This window comes from Ceratotherium simum, chromosome 9 (genome assembly GCF_057802395.1).
Source record: "Ceratotherium simum simum isolate JZ-2026a chromosome 9, ASM5780239v1, whole genome shotgun sequence".
Taxonomy (NCBI): domain Eukaryota; kingdom Metazoa; phylum Chordata; class Mammalia; order Perissodactyla; family Rhinocerotidae; genus Ceratotherium; species Ceratotherium simum.
This window is the reverse complement of record NC_141908.1, coordinates 81,548,061-81,568,824: the sequence shown is the minus strand read 5'-3', so window position 1 is coordinate 81,568,824 and position 20,764 is coordinate 81,548,061. Positions and strand designations below refer to the sequence as shown.

Genomic DNA, 20,764 nt, shown 5'->3' with positions numbered 1-20,764 from the left:
ATTAAATGGGAGCATGTACGTAAGTGTCCAGCAAGGTATCAAGACACATCAGGTGTTCATAACATGAGCCAGATTTAAGGACTGGACTTATTTTGGGCAGAAATAGGGTTATTTAAGGTTAATTATGTTAGTAGTTTTGTTAGCACCTGCAGCTTCTAGGAATTATTGAGACACAGCACCTGAAATTTCAGAGTTCAATTATCAACTGAAATAGACACTGACCCAATTCACCAATCTTGCAAATGTAGTGGGATTTCTTTCTTAGTTGGGCTGTAATTCCCAAAGTCTGGGCTATTTAGCTCAGTTGGTGGATAAATATCAGGGATTATAGCCACATACAAGTTGAGCTTTATAAAGAGAAAGACACTGAAATGCTGATTATGCACCATATCCCCATCCCCAGACAGACATCATGAAAATAAGGGGTCTGTTGGTTACAAGAGGGATTGCATAAAAGGGTGCAGTCAGCTTAAAGCACACACATCTTAATCTCTTGAAAAATTCAAAGCATATCTATAAAGTCATGTCATATATAAGGTACAACAAGTTGTTCGAAAACATGTTTTTCAAGTCCACTAGAGCTCTATGGTAAGGGAAGTATTTCCTTGTCATGACCAATGTATTTGATCTTCAAATCTTAAAAAAAAAAAATTGTAAATAGAACACAACTTCACAACTGAGGTTTCCAAGATGATAAGAATCACTTAATTTTACTTTAATTACTTTAGAGTTTTCTATCAAAAAGAAAGAAAAGAAACACAAGAAAACCTAGACTATTCAGGTACTGTATTCAAATTTAGACGATAAAGATGGGAGTCAGCATGATATATGCATAATCTGAACTGACTTGAACATTACGGGAATTTCCAAATTTGGAAGCTCAAAAAATAAACATTTTTAAGTGGAGTCCCCAATTATTTCTAAATGCTTTGCAATAAATTTTAAATTAGAGAAATTAAATATTCTGCTGATTGCAGGAACTAATATTACAAATTCACTCCCACCAGGTTAACCAACATATGTCAGAAAAATAACTTTTAGTACAAGACTCGATTCATCATTCCCTGTAGAACATACAAAAAGATCTGCTGGTCATTTTCTCCTATTCTCTTTCTTCACAAAAAAAGAAACGTATCTGCAATTTATTCTCCTCCAATAAGAGTTCCGTCGGAATGGTTTCCAGTGGGCGGCACCCTTCTCGCTCACCTCTGTGCTACCTCAGCATTGCATAACTTTGATCCCATTTATCTAGTCAGCTGTGCTCATTAAAAAAGCAGATTCATGACATCCACTGCAATCTATGAAAAGTGACGTACACAGGCTGGCAGCACGCTGGAAGTTCTAAACCAACAACATTTCGACTCTAACCAAAATAGACACATTTCTCAATGCTGTGACACAGAGAGTGGACAGCAACACGTGTGGGGCACCAAAGATCTAAACCTTGAAGAGTCTAAATAGAAAAATTAAGTGCCTGGATATAATTCTTAATAAGCATTTTTAGTTAAAGAAAACCTAAAGCTGTCTTTGAAATCTATTTCCAGTTTTACAGTCCCCCTTCCTCGTGGGCAGAGCATAACAGGAGGATGATTCCCAGAACGTGGTCAGTTATCCTGAGCCGTAGTTAGCCCCGTGGTCTCCGCCTTTATCTGCACCGTGAAAACCAACAGCTGCATCTCCTCTCCGGACGGTCCACGGGCTCCATTTACACTGCCTGGAGGAAAGGAGACAGAAGACATCCCTGTGCAACTGTCTGTCAGCAGCCTCAGTTTTGAGGGGAATATACAACACATTTTTATATATAACACAAAGAAACCTGTAAATGTCTCTCTGTACAAAAACGTATAAATAAATAAAGAGACAAAGATCAAGTGGCTGTGAAGTCTCTTCAAGTCCAAATCCATGAACTGACCACCAGACACAGAACTTAGCTCTGTAACGGAGAAAGTCATGATGAGCCTGAAAGAAAATTAAGATACCACTGTCGACCCTGGAAACATGGAATAGAGAAAAGAAAACCGCAATCACCGGAAAACGCGCGCCTCGTCAAGATTCCTTCCCTCGGAAGATGCAGAGGCATCCCGCGCATGGCCGCGTCCCCAGCCCGGGTCCCGCTCCCGCCCGCCGGGGGCCGCGGGGACCGCCCGGCCCGGAGCGGGGCGCGCGCCGCGGCCCCCCTGCCCTGGGCTCCAAGATGGTAGGAAAGTTGTCGTTTCGGAGGGCAGGGGAGGCTCTGCTGCTATGTCCCCGCGGTGCCGGTAGTGGTGCTGTAGGAGGCTGCCGCCTCTCTGCTGCGCCCGCAGCCCTGCCTTCTTGGCTGGAGAGTGTATTCAGGGATTTCCCCTCAATAATCACCGACCCCGGGAGCACTTTCGAGTTTCCAAAATAAAAATATGATCCTCGCCGCTCGCGCCTGACCGGGAAGGGCTCTCTGCGGAGCCGGAGCGGCGGCGGCCGAGCCAGCCCGCGCCCGCGCCTAGCCGACCTGTCAGCGCGGCCGGGAGGGAAGGAGGAAGAGGCAGCTGCGAGGTAAGCGGCGGCGGCCAGGCCCGGCCCACATCCCCGGGCTCCCGTAGGGCGGCGGGCTGGGCCGCGCGGGCAGGGCGGGCGGTGCGCGCGCTTACGTGAGGCCGGGGCTTCGCCGGCCCGCGCCAGGCCCGGGCGGAGGATGAGAGGGTGAGGGGCCGGCGGGCCGGGGCCGGGGCCAGGGGCGCGGGGGGCGCCCGGGCGGCGGCGGGCGGGGGTCTGCGGGCGGCGCGGGGCGGGCGGCGCGGCCTGCGCGGAGGCCGGGGTGCGGGGCGGGCGGGGGCGCCGGCTGGGCCTCGGCCGGCCCCGGGCGGCCGCGCCCTGCGCACCCGGCCCCCGCGCCCCCGGGCCCGGGCCTGCGGGCGGCCGGCGGCGCCGCGGGCCGGGGCAGGGCGGGCGCGGGCCTGGGAGCGGGCGCGGGCCGGCGCGCCCGGGCCCCGACGCTCCCGGCCCGGGACAGGGGTCCCCTCCCGGGGGCCAGGCCGGGGCGGGGCGGGCGGCCGGGGCGGGCGAGGCGGCGAGAGGCAGGTGCAGCCGCGGCCGGAAAGTTTCCTCCTAGGCCCGAACTGGGGCCGCCCTCCGCGGGGCCCGCGCCCGCGGGGAGACGCCGCCGGCCCGGCCACGGCAGGTACTGCCCGCGCCCCCGCCCCCCGCCCCCCGGGCCCCGCACCCGCTGTCGGCGCGGGGAAAAGTTTCCGGGGGCCCCGCGCGGGCGCTGACCGGGCCCCGCGGCGGGGGCGCTGGGGTGTGTCCGCCGGCCCGACCCCGGCCCTCCGCCCGGGCCCCGTCTGCGCCCCCTTCCCGGACGGCCCCGCGCGGCGTGTGGAGCGGCCGGCCCGGGGCCGCCGGCCCTGCGCGAGCCGCGGGAGCCGGGGACCCGGTCGGGGCGCCCGAAAGCGCAGTGCTGGGGGGCAGGGCGGCTCCCGACACAGCGCGCGCGGAGGGGCCGGGAGCGCGTTCCCTCCCGAGCGCCGTCCGCACTTCTGCGCGGCTCACGTTCCCCCAGAAGCAGGAAAATGGGGATCGCGGGGAAGCTTGTGATCGCCGCCCTCGGCGGGGTCTGTGGAGGAGCCCTGGGGGAGCCGCACGGAGCTGACGCGGTGTGGTTGGGTACGTGTGTCTTCTCCTATGTTCGGACAAATTCTAGTTGGGCTGTATGTTGCTGCCATGGGCTTTGAAAGTTAACACAAAAAGTCGAAAACTTAAATTTCCGAGCGCAGATTTCCTGGTCTTCGGGGTGGCACGTTTCCTGCCCTGCCCTCCCGGCGCTTCTCGCCGCGGACGTTGAGGCGTTAATGCGCCCGGCCCGCGGGGGCACTGGGGAGCTGCGTCTTCCCCTCGTGCGCGCCGGGGCAGGGGGCCGTGCGTGTGTGTCCTGCGCGGGGCGGCGGCGCGCGCTCTGACCGCTCGCCCCAGGGCTCGGGCCCCGGGGCCCGGCCGAGCGGGGTCACCGGCCTGGGGCGGTGCTGGCTGCGGCGGCGCGGAGTGAGGCTCCGGCTGTCGCGCCCCGAGTGTCTCCCTCCCCTTTTGTCTGCCTGAAATAAAACTCCTTCTGTGTCTCCACAATGAGAGAGACCCAGCCATTGAGCATTTTACTTAAGAGAAACTTGATATTTGAGATGGTATGGGTTTCATAGAAAAAATGAACTACATTTAATGGTTGTTTAACTTTATTGATTAATTGCAATTGCTTATTGACGTGGACGTTTGCATATACCTGCAGCCTTAGAGCATATTGGATGGAAGAAATCGTTCTATGAGTCTCTTAGAACATTTTAAGGTTTTAAAAAAGTCTCTTCGCCTCATAATTTGATATTTTTAAGGTGTATTCTTGACTTTGCATTCCTGAGCCTTCGAAAACTGTCTATGTACAAATCCCAAAAGTTTTGTACTTTTTTCCACCCTGTCTCAAGCATATTTTAATGTCCTAATCTGATTGCCTCCTGGGCTACTTCATTCTTGAAGGAACAGTGGGTTTGATCTTATAAAAAGTTACATTTTATTTGAAACTTATAAAAGATTTTCAGGGCAAGTATTGAGTTAAATTGCTAAGGTAATACACTTTTTCACTATTAAATGTTTAGTTTCAAAAGTAGATGTTTATTTTAATTTATAAGTCTGAAATAATCAAGTTTTCTTTCCTCTGAAAGGTTGTATAAGGAAATTTGTATACCCCACCCCAACTTTTTTCCTCAGCAAGTCATGTTACTACTAGTTTTAGATAAATGAAATTTTAGTTTAGATGGATTTAAAATTTTCTAAGTCAGAGCAGCCAAAATTAAATGTGTCATTTCAGAAAGATGTTGATCCATTCCTTCTCACCTGAATGTCCCCCCAGGGTTAGCCGCTCTCCCTAAGCAGGTTTGGAACAGTAGTTGTGGATACTGAGAGGTCCTTTATTTCTGAATACGGTTAGCAGTATTCTCAAACATGTAACTGCCGTCTCTCCTCACACACCAGGTAGCCTGTGAACAGTGGCTGAGTAGGTGGGACTGGGCTGGAGGCAGGACGCTGTCCCAGCAGATGCTGCATGCGTATACAGGGGAGTCACATCTAAGTCCATTTAACTTGTGCTAGTGGGACTCGGCGCTTTGCAAAACAAACAGCAGAGTCTCCTTCCCGAACCATCAGGTACCGAGCCCTGGCGGTAATGGCTGGTTTAAGCCTAGGCTTCCAGCTGTTTGGAGACCCTCCCAGAGAGACGCTTGACCAACGCCTGCAGTTAAAACCTTAATCAGCCCTCATTTCCCTCCTTGCCCTTAAGATGCCAGGTGACTGGGTTCTGATTCTTTCCCAGAATGGGATTTGTTTTCTAAGACAGCTTTTCGGTTGCATTTTATCTGTAGCCTGGGCTCCTGCAGTCAGACACTTTGGGACTGGGTTTTGGGTTCTGATTCCAGCTCTTCCACTGGGTGGGTTACTTATCTCCGGTTTCTTTCTTTGTAAAGTGGAAATGACGTTTTTTGATGTAAGGATCAGATGAGATCGCCCCTGTGCTCAGCTCTCCGAAGGTGCTAGTTAAATGTTACCTTTCCGTGGGACCATCTAAATACCATTTCTCTTATTTGTTTGCTTTTTTCCTGACGAAAAGTAATGCACGCTCATTCATCCCACCCAGACCTATTTGTCCCACGCAGGAGATAGCCATTGTTAACATTTTCTTTCTCTTTTTTTGTATGATTGTGTGTGCATACAACAGAAGCATAATCTTAGGATCTTCCGTTTAACAATGTGTGTAGTTTTGTGTTGGTTAAAGCTTGGGCTGCGTCAAATGGCCTTGAATCCTATGATGTGACTTGGACGCATTACTTAATCTCATTAGGTCTCAGTTTCTTCCTCTGTGAAAGGGAGTGTCGATACCTTCTCCAGAGGCCTACTGTGAGGATTCAGTGAGGAATTGCACCTAAAGCCTTTAGAATGGGGCTGGTACATGACCTTACATAATATTTTCCTCTAAAGATTTTTAATATTCTTGATGAATTTTTTCAATGTGAATGAGTTCTTGACTCAGTATGTGTTAATAATACTTATAAGTATTTGAGTGTAGATAGAATGTTATAATTACCTTTGTGGGGCAAATGTTTCTGTGCCAGTAAAAAATTAGCAGTATATTCTTAGAAAGTTTCAGCAGCTTGATGTTAGTCTAGTCTCTGCTATTGAATTCTGTGACTTGGTAAATTTAACCTGGGAGGGGGCAAAGAAGGTGGGTTTACTTTTCTTTGCTCCTCCTTTTAAACTCTTGAAGTTACCTGTGTGTGACTGGCTCTGAAGGCGCTGACTGGTCTGTGGCTTTGGTGGGCTCACCTTGGGAGGGTGGGATGGTGGTGGGAGGCCATGGTCAGAGTTCCTGAAGCCTGTGCTGTTTCCTGCGTTTAACTGTGGGCCTGGTAATACAAAGACACATTCTCTGCCCTTGAGGAGTTTTTAGTCTAGTGGGGAGGAGGACAAAGCTGCCATTCACAACACTGAATGATAAGGGATAGATTAGCCTGGAGGAAGAAAACCTATTTATTCTGGCCTAGGGGCAAGCCTTAAAGTAAGGATTTTCCAGTGGGGGTTTCTGCCTTGAGCGAATGGGAGGAGTCAGGACGGCATTCCAGGAGGTGGGATCTGCAAGCAGGAATAAATGCCTGAGGACAAAAGAGTGTTCTGTGTTGCAAATTGTAGGAGTTGTGGGAATAGGAATAGATGGTGGGCAGGGAGAGGTCAGCCTGGCCAGGTCCTAAGGAGTTTATGTATTAGGCTAAGGAACTTGGTTTCTTTTTACATTTATAAGCAGATCCTAAAGGCCTTTGGCCAGATAAATTATTTGCCATTTTAGAGGATTTGAGTTGTACAAAGAGTGGAATGAAGGAGGGCAAGACTGGGATGAGACCAGGGGAGAGCTGCTGAGAAGAGATTGAAGGTGTGCACTCAGGCGGGGGCAGTGGTGGACAGAGAAGGAAGGGGAGTGTCTGAGGGCAGAGGTCAAGTGGTCTGCAGACTTGGGAATCGTCCCTGTAGAGGTGACAGCCCAGGTTGTAGAAGTGGAGAAATTTGGCTTAGTCAGTGGTTCTTGGTCTTTTTGAGAATCTGATGAACTTTATGGACCCCTCTCCAGAAAAATGCATTTTTACACATTCACAGTTTTGTACATTTGGTTTGAAACCTGTGATAATAACGTCTAGTCTTGGGGTAGGAAGATATAGAGTAAGAATTAAAATGAAAGCCTTTAGAAATGTTTTGTTTGACTCACACTGTCTGTGTGTTAGTGTGTGACTTTGTCACTGGCATTTCATAGATGAGGAAACAGATTTATAAGATGTTCAAGGTCACACATCTTGTAGTTTAAATGAGCTGCTGACATAAAATTAGGAGATTTTGTGGGAAAATATGGATTTTTATCTTCTTTTGAAAAATTGGAAGATCTGGAAACCCTGGGTCCGCATTTTTTTTTTTTTTTAATCACAACAACTTGCTGGAACTGGTTTGAGTCAGCCGCCTTTAGATGAGCAAAGTTTGCCAAAGTCTGCCCCTGGCCCATGTAGGTATTTCATCTTACATCCCTATAAAATAAGATTGAGGGGATCTTGGGGAACATTGACATTTAAGAGTGGAGCGAGAGACGGGGCCAGCCCCATGGCTTAGCGGTTAAGTGCGCGTGCCCTGATATGTGGCGGCCCGGGTTCGGATCCCGGGCGCGCACCGACGCACCGCTTCTCCGGCCATGCTGAGGCGGTGTCCCACGTACAGCAACTAGAAGGATGTGCAGCTATGACACACAACTACCTACTGGGGCTTTGGGGAGAAAAAGGGAAAAAAAGGGGGAGGATTGGCGATAGATGTTAGCTCAGGGCTGATCTTCCTCACAAAACAAAACAAAACAAAAAAAGGAGTGGGGCCAGAGAAAGGAAGTCACTGACTGAGCAGCCAGAAAGGAGAGATTTTTAAGAAAGAGAAAGTGTCCAGTGCTGCAGAGGTCAGGTAAGATAAGGATGGAAAAGTGTGTGTGGAATTTAGCAACAAAGAGGCGGTTAGTTTCAGATTCTTAGAACAAAAGAACTTTGAGGACTATAGCTACAACTTAGTTTTTCTTTCTTCTTGTCCTACAATGTAGGGTTTCTGTAACAATTGGGAGAGATGGTGGCTTGGGTAGGAACTCAGAGAGCATTTGTGGTAAAGGATTGTTAACTGGAGCTGGTAAATGCTGTAACCAAACACTGCTTGTCCCGCTAGTATTTTCCGTCACAAGAACATCAGTATGTTGATGCTCTATAGAATGTAGAAAATATTTTTATCAGATTTTTGATATAGATTATAGGAAACAATTGTCAGTGGATTCTGTTATACCAGCCCCAAGGAGGTGGGAGGGCCTAACTTAATGGAGAGTTACACTGTACCATTCAGAAAACCTCTAGGTAGCTGGGGAGTGCATTTTAGCCCTGCAGATTCTAGATTAAAATGATAGTGCCAATAGACTACTACTTACTGCTTCTAATAGTAGTTAACATTACGTGATTGCTATGTACTGGGTACTGTGCTAAGCACGGTTCATGAAATACCTAATTTAATTCTCTTGAAGGACTCAATGAGGTACATACTATTATAATCCTCTCTTTACCTATGAGAAAACAGAAACCTGCATAACTTGCCCAAGGTCACACCCCTAGTAATTATCGGAACCAGAGCTGAGCATCATCTCTGACTCCCACTGGAGCCCATGAGCTCAAGGGCTGCGTGAACCACCCTCACCTTCTAATAAATCAGGCAAGGAGCTCAGCCAGCCTGAAGGCCGATTTAAGTTAAACTCAATGCAAACTTATTAGTACAGTGATGTTTGAGCATGGTGTTTGGAACTTAATAGACATTTAATAAGCATTTATTTTTAAATATTCTAGTTTGAACTTGAATTATGCTGAATATTATTTATATTTTTGGGTCATAGGCAATTTCTCTCACTGATATTTCTCTTTGAATCACATCAGCTGATAGATTTTCATCATTACTGAGTCTAGTTTTACTACTTTTCACATGGATATGTGTGGTGTTGGTTTTTTGTGTTTTTTTTTAATCAATATACTCATCTGTTTAGGATCTTGTTACATTTCTGTCCTCCATGAAGTTGAATTAAACTCATTTCAAAAAAGCTTAAATTGGAAGGGAAAGGTTTTTAAGACTTTTAAGTATATGCCTTTGAGATAAGTAAATATTCCTTTCATTTGTATTAAATGTATTAGAAAACTAACATTCTGAGAATTTAGGTTCATGCTGGATTGAAAACAATTGTAAAGTATGTTGTAGGTCTAGGCTCTTAAAAGGGAGTAGGAGGTACAATTAGAGATGGCAATTAGGGGAAGTGCTGTGGCAGTGAAATGAACATGCTTCTGAAACCTGAGACTCAAAAGAACAGTCATGACACACAGGCTCCACTGGAGCTGATACAGCGGTGGTCCCCAAGAGAGGAATGTTCATGTTTTTGTCAAACTGGTTTATGGTTGCTGTTGGAAGACTGAAAGGGCCATAGGTTGCTTCTGTTAAAAGCTTATCTTCCTTCCTTGTCTCCCTGTGCAAGTCTTATTCTTCTCTATTTGCAAGAAGAAACAAACTATGGAAAGGAATTATTTTATTTTCCAATTAAACTCAGCATATAATATCAAGGAGGATTTTTTTTTTTTTTTTTTTAAGATTTTACACCTAACTGTATTGCGTACTCTTGAATTCCAGTCTAGGATATGTTCTTCTGTGAGACTGTTCTCAGTAATAGTTATTTTTGCTTTTTGGTAATAATTAAATAAGGGTTCTAAAGTGCTTGCTTGCCTGCGTTCACTTCTTGAAGGGAGCATAGAATGTTTATAGTCTAAGCAAGTTATTTCCACAGCTGAAGATAATATCTGCTATAGCTGTTAATAAACTTAGTTTGGTTGGGATTTTTTTCTTCTTTTTTTAGGTGATATCCATCCCGTGTTAAAAGGTACAGCTTAGATATAGCTTTTCTTCTTCATGGATTAGACAGTGGGTTAGCATTTAAATAGTAGGGTCTATTTGATTAAGATCATGTGGACTTTATATAGTGTATATTTCCTGTCTTCTTTACACTTACAGTGAATGACAAAGAGTGAAGGCCTTGTGAACTTCGCTTTCGGTGGAGTAGGGGAAAAGAACTTTCAGTTGTGGGAGGCTAGATGTAAAGAATGAAAAAAATGTTTTCATTTTCTTTTCCTGAGATCTGCCTTGGTACTTTTGTCATGATTTCTTCTTTAGTTAAAAAGGAAAAGCCTATTAATGTAGAGAAGACCAGATGAATAGTTGTTCTAGTTTATAGACAAAGTGGTTTTGATAATAAATAATACTCATTTAGAAGGAAGTTAGATTTCAAAGCAGAGGGCCATTTTCCCCCCACATTCCTTCCTTATATGGTATCTAAAGTGAGTCTGGATACATCAGGGAATTGAAAATATAAGTATAAAGATTGATTGAGCTTTTAAAAGAGGGAGTTGAAAATGGAGAATAGTTGAATATTCAAAGGGAAGATGCAAAGAACGATATAAAGTTGGCTGTTAGTAGGACTTTAAAAGATTAAAAATCAAAGAAATGGGAAGAAAAAGTTAATCACAGGTAGATGTAAAAAAATTAAGGTTGAAGAGAAGTTGTTTATAAGATACTGATATTAAATCCCTTTTTGTAAGGCATAGAGGTGATTAGCGAGAGCTTTGGCACCTGTGGCAAATGCTGACAGAGGGCAGTTGGATAGATTAATGAATTCTTAGAGTTGAGGAAAGTTGAATAGGCAGATTTTAATGCATTCTTACTTTTTTTTAAAAAAAGTAAGCATTACTTAATAATAATATTAATTACTATTTATTGCTTAATAATATTTAGCATTACTTGCTAAATGGACATTGGGTAGCAAACTATATGACATCTACTTGATGAAACGTCTGACGTTGCTTCATGGAATATTCAAAAGTTTTAAAGCTTCTAAATTATACTTTCTCTTGGTATATGACTATGGCAATTAGAAATTATTGTAATTTTTTTTTTTTTTTTTTTTTTTGTGAGGAACATCAGCCCTGAGCTAACATCCATGCCAATCCTCCTCTTTTTGCTGAGGAAGACTGGCTCTGAGCTAACATCTATTGCCAATCTTCCTCCTTTTTTTCCCCAAAGCTCCAGTAGATAGTTGTATGTCATAGTTGCACACTCTTCTAGTTGCTGTATGTGGGACGTGGCCTCAGCATGGCCGAAGAAGCGGTGTGTCGGTGCGCGCCCGGGATCCGAACCCGGGCCGCCAGCAGCGGAACACGAGCACTTAACCGCTACGCCACGGGACCGGACCCAGAAATTATTGTATAGACTATGTGAAGTACCAATTTAGTGATTTTGAAAACTATTTAATGATCAGTGTGTGAATCTAGTAACTTTTTTTTGGGTAGATAATCTGGAATTAAGAGTTCCTGTCACAGAAGTGTTTCTGTGGGCAGTGGGTCCTCACTGCGCACCTGTTAGCCTCTGGGCACATGCTGGGCCCTGGGCCATTGCGATGACCAGGGAACTTGTCCCCCCCTGGAGTGTGTTTCTAGGACGGGAGACTACAGAAATGTAGGCAATTCAGGTAGAATGCGGTGAGTGCTGAAGCAGGGATGTGCACGGAGTACCTCAGAGGAGGCTAACCAACTCAGCCTGTGGGCATCTGCACTTGGTGACGGTCACAGATTAGCCTAGGGACGAGGGCTGGCCGGAGGAGGGGCCACAGGGAAGAAGGCTTTGCTCTGGAGGGAGGGAGCAGTCTGTTCCTAGGCTTGGTGGCTAGCGGATCCCGGGTGCTCAGAGCTGTGGGTGAGCTGTTCCCATTATTCACTTCCTTCTTGTGAGTGCATCTCATCTCATAGATTATAATCTTCTAAGGGCAAAAATTGTGTCTCTTACTATTATGTCCTCCACAGCTTCTGGGAAAATGATGGACTTTTCATAAGTGTTTAGTAAATAAATACTTGCCATTAAAGCTAGAATCACCTGAATTTGACATAGTGAGAATAAATAGAGTCAAGTTTAGTAACTTCTTTAATAACATGTTGATTCTTTAAAATAAAAAAAATAGAAAATTATTACAAAAGTAATGTTTATTGTGAAAAATTAGATAAGTATGATTTATGATTTCTTTTTTTTTCTTGCTGAGGAAGATTCGCCCTGATCTCACATCTGCTGCCAATCTCCCTCTTTTTTTTGTATCTGTGCCCACCGCCACAGCATGGCCCTTGATGAGTGGTATAGGTCTGCGCCTGGGAATTGAACTCGGGCTGCCGAAGCAGAGTGGGCCTAACTTAACCACTAGGCCACCGGGACTGGCCCTGTGATTTTGATTTTATTTTGGTATATTTTACTATACAGAATTTTAAAAGATATTTCTGGTTAATGAATGGCAGAGTTCTTTCCTCTCTAAACCAACTAAAAAGAATAAGGAGAATAAGAAACAGAAAAGAAACTCAATCTTTGATAACTAACAAAACCTTGTAATCAGTATATACGAATTAGTGCTATTAAGTGCAGTGAAAATTGAACCAGGGCAAGAGAGGATGCCAGGAGAGGAGGATTTCTTCTGTAGAACTCAGGCAAAGTGAGGGGAGCAGCTTCTCCCAAGTAGGTGACACACCATGGGACAAAACCAATAACCCCATACTTGGAATGGCAGAGGTGGTATGTACATTGGGTTCCCTGAGTGGCAGGAGAGGTAAGGTTGAATTACGAACTGTACAGTCATACTGATTTTACAAGAAGTTTAGAGTGGAGGAGAAACTGGCAGCAAGCAGCCTTCCAGCTGCCGATCTTGGTCAACTGAAGAGAAATAAAGCCTAAGTTGTCATCCCCTAAAAATCTATGCCATGTGGGCCCCTGTGAGTTGGGAAGACGAGTGCACCATTGAGTCAAGTCTCAAGGGAAGAGTGTGGGGATAATAATTTTCAGAAATAGCAGAGCAAGTGAAAATTATGAACAAATAGTTCTTATGGCGGGAGGTGGCAAAAGCTCAAGAAATGAATAAGATAACAGAAAGAGATAAAGTAAGCTGATGGAACCAGGGTACAAAATAAAAGAGAAAAACAGTCATTATAGAAATAAAGATCACTTTCAAAGCAGTAAATACACACTATAGCTGGCGGTAATGGAAGTAAGCTTGAGAAATTTGAGCAATCCAAAATGGAAAAAGTAAAAATTAAGAAAGACTAGACAGAGAGTGATAGATACGGAATACAGTAAATCTAGTATACCAATAATTAGAAAACAATTGAATAAATGAAGCAGAAAAATTTTTTTAAGACATTAAGGAAGAGTTTCCCACAATAAAAGAAGACCTGAAATTCTAGAATAGTTTCTAGTCTTTAAATATAAAGAGTTTTATTGTTAGGTCAAAATGGAAGAAAAACAGAGCCCCCTAAAGAGGCTGACCTCAGGCTTTTCCTTTCTAGAAGACATGGAAAAAATATACAAAGTCAGTAAACAAAAAAATATACTTATGACCCAAGAATTTTATGTCCAGGCAAGCTATAGTTTAAGTATGATATCAATTGACACATAATTCCAAAGAAAAACCATGGCTTAGTTCCCATAAGTCAGCCCTTGGGATGGGGTAGAGAAAGGGGGTGACTTTACTATCAACTATTGAATCAAGAGATGAATTGAAAACTAAGTTAAAAGGATTAGTATGGAATAAATTTAAATGTAGAACCAACAGTAAAATGTTATAAACTATGGCAATGTAGAGATAATAACATAAGGAAAAAATACTGAGTTGGGGATGGGTAGGTCATTACAAAAATGAAAATTTTTCTTATCCATAATATGAGATCAACCATGGTAATGCTAAGTATACTAATTTTCTTAGTATGGAGTAAAGAAATGTTATCTAAAGGGCACAGATTATAGATCTTCCGAGTGAACAGACTATATAATGAAATACGTAATAAAAAGAATTGAAAGCAAAAAGCAATGCGATAAAAGAAGATAAAATTAAGATGAAATGTTTGTCATATAAATAAATATAAAATTATAAATTGGATAAACTCATTTATTAAAAGAACATGACATTCACATAGGAGCAAAAAAGTCAAACCCATTAAGAGATGCACCAAAGAAGAGACCAGCAAATAATATTTTAGTCAATGTTTTAGGCTTTGTGGCCACACACTGTGTTGTAACTTCTCAGCTCTACTCTTACAGCATGAAAGCAGCCATAGACAACATGTAAACGAACTAACAAGACAGGGGTCCAATAAGACTTTGTTTACAAAAACAGGCGGCGGGCCAAATTTGTGCTATAAAGCAGAGTTTGCTAACCCATAATCTAAAACAGTGCCTCAGACAACTTGAGAGTAAAAGGATGTGCAAAGACTTAACTGGCAAATTCAAATCAAAAAAGTAAGAGTCCAGATATTTGTGTTAGACAAGGTTGAATGCAAGAGATAAAGCATCAATTGAGTTTCATTTTCTAATTTTAAAGAGTGATAGTCTAGTGGTCATGAATCGCATATATCTAATACAGCTTTAAAAATTATAAAACAAAAAATATAAGGAGAAACAGACAGAAATCAGCTTATAGTAGGGGACTTGGATTCATCTCTTCCAGCTCTTGATAGAACAACAGACAGAATAAGTAAGAACATAGTGGACGTTGATAGCATGATATATGGTGTAAGAAAGACATACCCTGGAAACAATGCATACTGTTTTTCTTTCTTTTTTTTTCTTTTCTGAGGAAGATCAGCCCTGAGCTAACATCCATGCCAATCCTCCTCTTTTTGCTGAGAAAGACCAGCTCTGAACTAACATCTATTGCCAGTGCTTCTACTTTTTTTCCCCAAAGCCCCAGCAGACAGTTGTGTGTCATAGTTGCACATCCTTCTAGTTGCTGTATGTGGGACGTGGCCTCAGCAGGGCCAGAGAAGCGGTGCGTCGTTGCCCGCCCGGGATCCGAACCCCAGCCGCCAGGAGCGGAGCGCACGCACTTAACCGCTGAGCCACAGGGCTGGCCCCTGAATACTGTTTTTCAAGAGTACCTCTTAGGCCCCAAAGAGTATCTCAGTCAAATCCAAAAAGCAGAGATATATGCAGATTATGCTTCTTATTCTTAACCAGAACTAAAGCAAAGGAAAGCTTAAAACTGTACCATCTGAAAAAATTGAAATAACTCTTAGGTCAAAGGAGAAATTAAAAAATCAAATCCAAATCAACCAGAAAGTACTGATCATCAAGGTTCTGTGTGAATTAGTGAGCCAGCCCTGATGGCCCAGTGGTTAAAGATCGGCGCATTCTGCTTTCGTGGCCCAGGTTCGGTTCCTGGGAATGGAACCACACTACTCATCTGTCAGTAACCATGCTGTGGCGGTGGCTCACACAGAAGAACCAGAAGGGCTTACAACTGGAGTATACAATACGTACTGGGGCTTTGGGTGGGGTGGTGGGGAGAGAGGAAGCTTTGCAACAGATGTTAGCTCAGGGTGAATCTTTCCCAGCAAAAAAAAAATTCTGTGTAATATACCTACGGGATATGGCTAAAACAGTACTCAGAGGAAAACTCATGGATATCAGTCAATTACTAAGCAAGAAAAGAATGAAAACGAATTCAGCCCAAGAAGTTGCAAAGAATAATAAAGCAAGTGGAAAGAAAGCAGAAAGATGGTAGTAGCAAAGGTAAAAGCAGAAATTGATGAATTAGAAGACATATAGGGATACTAATTGAAGAGATTTTGGTTTATTTGTTTTTTTAGAGGATGTTGGTAAAAATATTAAACAGATAAACCCCTATAGAACCTAATCGTGAGCAAAGGGAGAAAGCACAAGTATCATGTATGTGTATGAATATATGCAGAATATGAGAATGAATCACATATTTAGAAAATTAAATGTAAGAGGTCGAATTGCTACATTGTATGCAGGTAAATTTGAAAACCTGATCTGCACAAAAAAATCACTACTAGGCCCAGGCAACCTTCTGAGGAATGTTATAACTGCAATGCTTTTTACCTTGTTCAAGAACAAAAAGAGAAAGATTTTCTAAGTTATTTTTTGAAATATTATATGGATACCAAATTCTGGCAAAGGACACAAAAAGAAAACTCCAGACCATTCTCAAAATCCAAAATATTAGCAAGTGTAATTCAGCAACACATTAAAAGAATAATAAATGATGACCAAGTTGCTCTCATCCCAGGAATGTAAGAAGAGTTCGGTATCAGGCAATACTAAACTCTTTGTTTTAAAAAGTACAAAAGAGGGCTGGCCCGGTGGCGCAAGTGGTTAAGTGTGAGAGCTCTGCTGCAGCGGCCCGGGGTTCACTGGTTCGGATCCCGGGCACGCACCAACGCACTGCTTGTTAAGCCATGCTGTGGCGGCGTTCCATATAAAGTAGAGGAAGATGGGCACGGATGTTAGCCCAGGGCCAGTCTTCCTCAGCAAAAAGAGGAGGATTGGCATCGGATGTTAGTTCAGGGCTGGTCTTCCTCACCAAAAATAAATAAATAAATAAATAAAAAATAAAAAGTACAAAAGAGAAAAATGATCGTCTCCCTAGGAGGTGAAAAAGAATTTGGTAAAATTAAGCATCAATTCTGAGTTTTTAAAAAAAGAAACAACTCTTTTTTTTTTTTTTTTTTGTGAGGAAGATCAGCCCTGTGCTAACATCTGCCAATCCTCCTCTTTTTTTGCTAAGGAAGACTGGCCCTGGGCTAACATCCGTGCCCATCTGCCTCTACTTTATATGGGACGCTGCCACATGCGTGTATCGGTGTGCACCCCGAGGTCCGAACCGGCGAACCCTGGGCCGCCGCAGCGGAGTGTGCCACACTTAACCCCTTGCGCCACTGGGCTGGCCCCAAGAAACAACTCTTAATGAAATAGAAATTACTTGATACTTCCCTAACATAACAGGAAATGTGTCTTATGGTAAAAGTCAGCATTATTCCCACCATTGACTCAAAGCATTTCTCATTTAAAGTTAGGAGTAACAGTGGTTGCCATTATTATTAACGTTGTTCCAGCAGTTCTAGCCAATTCAAATGGGGGAGGGGGAAGATGTATACAAATTGGGGAGAAAGGGGAAATCATCAGCTTGACAGGTATGATTGTATACCTAGAACATGGCCGAGTGAAAAGTGAACGTTGTCCTTCGTATCCCTCCATCCCTGCCCTCAGTCTTTTTATGATTTATAGAATATTCTTATACATATAGATATATAGGCTGCTTTTTTCATGATGGCAATCAAATTGATTCTGTAAATTACTTTTTTCACTTACTTATATCCGGCATATTTTTTCCCTAAAGTTCATATAGATTTACTTGAACTAATTCATGAAAGATTTATATTTGCCAGGTGGATGAGCGGGCCAAAGAGAGAGTGTAAAAATGAAACACCATGGGTTTGCTTTGAAATAGTTCCTGTCCTGAACATCCAGACCTTTGGGGCAGCTAAATTTAAAGTTTTGGTCCCACTTGTCTTCCTTGCATTCTGCTGAAGTGAGGAGGGAGAGCTCTCACTTTTGTTGTCCAGTGACATACGGTTAGGTTTACTCAGTAATGAATGTGGTTTTATTAACAAAGCTAATATTTCAGGTGTTTCTTTTTTTCCTACTAGAGTAAGTGAAATGCTTCCTGAGGGTAATACAAATTCTCTCCTTTTATCATCGGCAGGTAGAATGTAGTAATAATACGAATTAACATTTTTGAATAGTAGCTTCCATTTGTTCAGTGCTTAACATATACTAGTCATGGCACTTAGGATGTTGCGTGCTTTGTATCATTTGGTCCATAGAACAACTAATGATATCATGGCTACTATTATTATCCATGTTTTACAGATGAGAACACTGAGGTTAGATGGTTTGTTCAAGGTAACACTGTACGTGTCCGATTTTGGACATGAGCAGACATGTCTTCTGACTCCTCAAGCATTTTTGTGTCTTGTCGTTCACTGGTGTAAGGAATCTCATAACCAGTTTTGTAAAGGAGAGAGTATTTCTTGAGTTTTTCTGTAGCTGGTATGTAAGCTGTTCCATCCGTCATCTGGGTGACTTGTGGAGTGTGAAGAAAGTGGGTTAGAACACCTCAGCCCACTGCGATCCTGACTTGACGAGTTAGTTGATTCAGTTTCATTGTAGACTATACGGTGTTATCATATATAAATGCTACTGCTGGATCTTTTGTGTGTAGAGAAGTAGTGAGGACTGAGTGATTTCTTCCTTCCATTTCTTATTAACCCTCCAGAGACTCATAAGCTGTGATTATTACCCTCTTCAGTGTAATTGGGAGCAGCGTGTGGTGCAGAGCCCTGCACTGCGTGGTGGAAGTATGCTCGCATGGCTGACTAGGCTTTGGGCTCAAGAAGTTTGTAGTTTTGATGGGATAAGTGTGGGGGAATATTAGAGGGAAAATGACTTTTTTAAAAAACAAGAATTTGCTCTTTTTTTGTATTTCATAGAAACATTTGTTACAGATTGCTAAATATTTTGCCAACATATCAAAAAAGGTAGAATTTCTGCAGGGAGTTTTAGGTCTGTAGAGTTCCTTCCATTGGCGTTGTAAAGCGATTTGCTGTGTCCCTCTGAGAGAGGGACAGCGTGCAGCCACCAGTAGTGAGATCAGAAGACCCACCCCTCAGTTTGTTTAGTGGAAGAGCCTTGCTGGTTTGAGATGTTTACAAGCTGAACCAGAGTAAGAGTTATTTAGTTCACTTTGGAGAAGAAAGGTAACTTCGTATTTTATAATGCCTCTTATGATTTGAATTCAGTATTGGGATGTTGGACTACAATGAAGAATCCATCCTGTTAGGAAGGGTGATATCCTAGTATTTTACTTCCCAGGTGAGCAAGCTCTGCTTATTTCTGTTTTTTAACTAGGCCTTTTGATATTTTTGTAGATAATCTGCCTCATCTTGATTCTGCAGCATTGCAAACTGTGGTATCCTGGGGTTCTCTTAACGTTGCAGAAGATTTAAGATCAGGTATGGCTGTGGGGCCAGGAGTCCCTCAGTGAAATTCTCAACTTAAATCTGCCTTATCCTCTCTGACTGATCATTTGGGTTTCTTTTTTTGTGGTGGTCTTTTAGCTGATGTTCACAAGGAATAGAGTCACGTGATGTATGAAGGGAAACATATACACTTCTCTGAGGTTGACAATAAGCCCTTGTGCTCGTATAGCCCCAAACTGTGCAAGCAGCGGCGACTCAACGGCTACGCTTTCTGTATCAGACACGTTCTGGAGGACAAGACTGCCCCCTTCAAGCAATGTGAATATGTGGCCAAGTATAACAGCCAACGCTGCACCAACCCCATCCCCAAATCAGAGGATCGTAGGTAAGAGCCAAGAATGGGAAGCAACCTTTAATTTAACTAGCAGGCTTGGAATTATTCTTTTTCCTGTCTTTTTTTTTTTTTTGACATGGTGAATTTAAATGTTGAGTTCTGGGGGTAATCGAAGTAAACTTTGGAATGCTTCTACAGATAAGGGAGAGCAATTTTTAAAAAATGGAGTAGTAAATATGGGGAATTATTTGAAAAGTATCTTTCAGTGTTTTCTGATTTTTTTTTTATTGATTTAATAGACTTTCTAGGATTATTTTTAAAAAATCCTTTTTTCCTCAAAATAGTTGCTTGTAGTCTTGGTGCTGATATGTTTGGTTTGCAGCCTCATGAGGCAGTTCCTGACTTGTGTACTTAGTTTTGTCGTCTGCTAAATGAGAGACATCATAGGAACTACTTAGGTGCTGTAATTAATGATGATAATTTGGGAATTTTTAAATCTCTGCTTGAAAGGTAGCAAAGGGTATGTCCTTATTGAAAAAAAATTGCTCAAAAGAATGATTAGTTGAATCATTCAGAAGATTTACTTCCTGTCAGACTTCTAAGTGGGTTTGGCGTGTTTTATAATTTTGCCTCTTGGTTAGACAGTGTTCCATATAGAGTGTGTTTACTATAATTTAGAAGCTGTAGTTTCATAGTAAGGGTAGGCTTTAGCACTAGAATTATGAAGTTATGCTTTGCTAAATTAAAACTAATAACACATGGAGGTGTTTTTAAAGAAGGAATCTTATAGTAGTTATTCATCTTTCATATTCTTAGGAAAATTCACACTATATTTCACATATAATCTCTTTTTCTTTAATCCCCCAGAAACCATGTTGATCACTGTAGGATATTACAGAGAAATGCATGCTTATTTTCCAAAAAGTTTCAAATACTTGTTATCTTTAGGTAAAAGATTTGAACTTTTTACTTGTCTTTAAAAAAAATATATACAACCTTCATCCTTGTTCCTATACATAAGCAAATGTCACCTGCATAAATTGCTTGAAAAGGAATCATGTATTTCATATGTCCTGGTGAGCAATTTTTAGACTTTTAGGGTGAAATAAATAATTTGTGTTGATCGAGATCCCATCAAAATGAGTGTAGTATAATGTGGTAATTTGGGAATACTCTCTTAGAATTTCTAATGAGCACTTAAGGCTTCAAATGACAATACCTGAAAGTTAGAAACAGCTGCTTAGTGAGCTAAGGAATAAAATTTTAATCTCAGGTGAGAAAGGGACCACTGTATTAGGCTAAACATATCTGTCTGGTGAGTTTAATCAGTCTGAAAATGATAATTTCTTATCCCTGCCTTTCTTTAACTTAAAGAATGGATAAACTTGGATTAATTTTTACTCCAAGCTCCATTACAAACACATATCTATAATTTGTCTTAAATTCAGTTTATCACAGTTGCAGTTGTCAG

General features: G+C 42.7%; 1 protein-coding gene and 1 long non-coding RNA gene across 4 annotated transcripts in view; one reads left to right on the top strand and one right to left on the bottom strand.

Moving 5' to 3' along the window:
• Window positions 1–682: 682 nt before the first annotated feature.
• On the bottom strand, window positions 683–1,905 carry LOC147916360 (uncharacterized). Its single transcript, XR_015553255.1, has 2 exons — window positions 1,817–1,905; window positions 683–1,714 (listed from the first exon to the last, which is right to left on the bottom strand). It is a non-coding gene; the product is annotated as an uncharacterized LOC147916360 (long non-coding RNA).
• Window positions 1,906–2,386: 481 nt separating this feature from the next.
• INO80D (INO80 complex subunit D) overlaps window positions 2,387–20,764 on the top strand; it is a 70,582-nt gene continuing 52,204 nt past the window's right edge. The window contains exons 1-3 of one of the 3 annotated variants that reach the window (XM_087435684.1): window positions 2,413–2,529; window positions 18,909–18,992; window positions 19,098–19,344. In XM_087435684.1, the coding sequence (XP_087291810.1) occupies window positions 19,127–19,344 (218 nt within the window). In that variant the 5' untranslated portion in view covers window positions 2,413–2,529; window positions 18,909–18,992; window positions 19,098–19,126. Of the gene's footprint in view, window positions 2,530–3,351; window positions 3,637–18,908; window positions 18,993–19,097; window positions 19,345–20,764 lie in introns of those variants that run through there. The other 2 variants (XM_087435685.1, XM_087435686.1) reach the window with 2 other exon arrangements.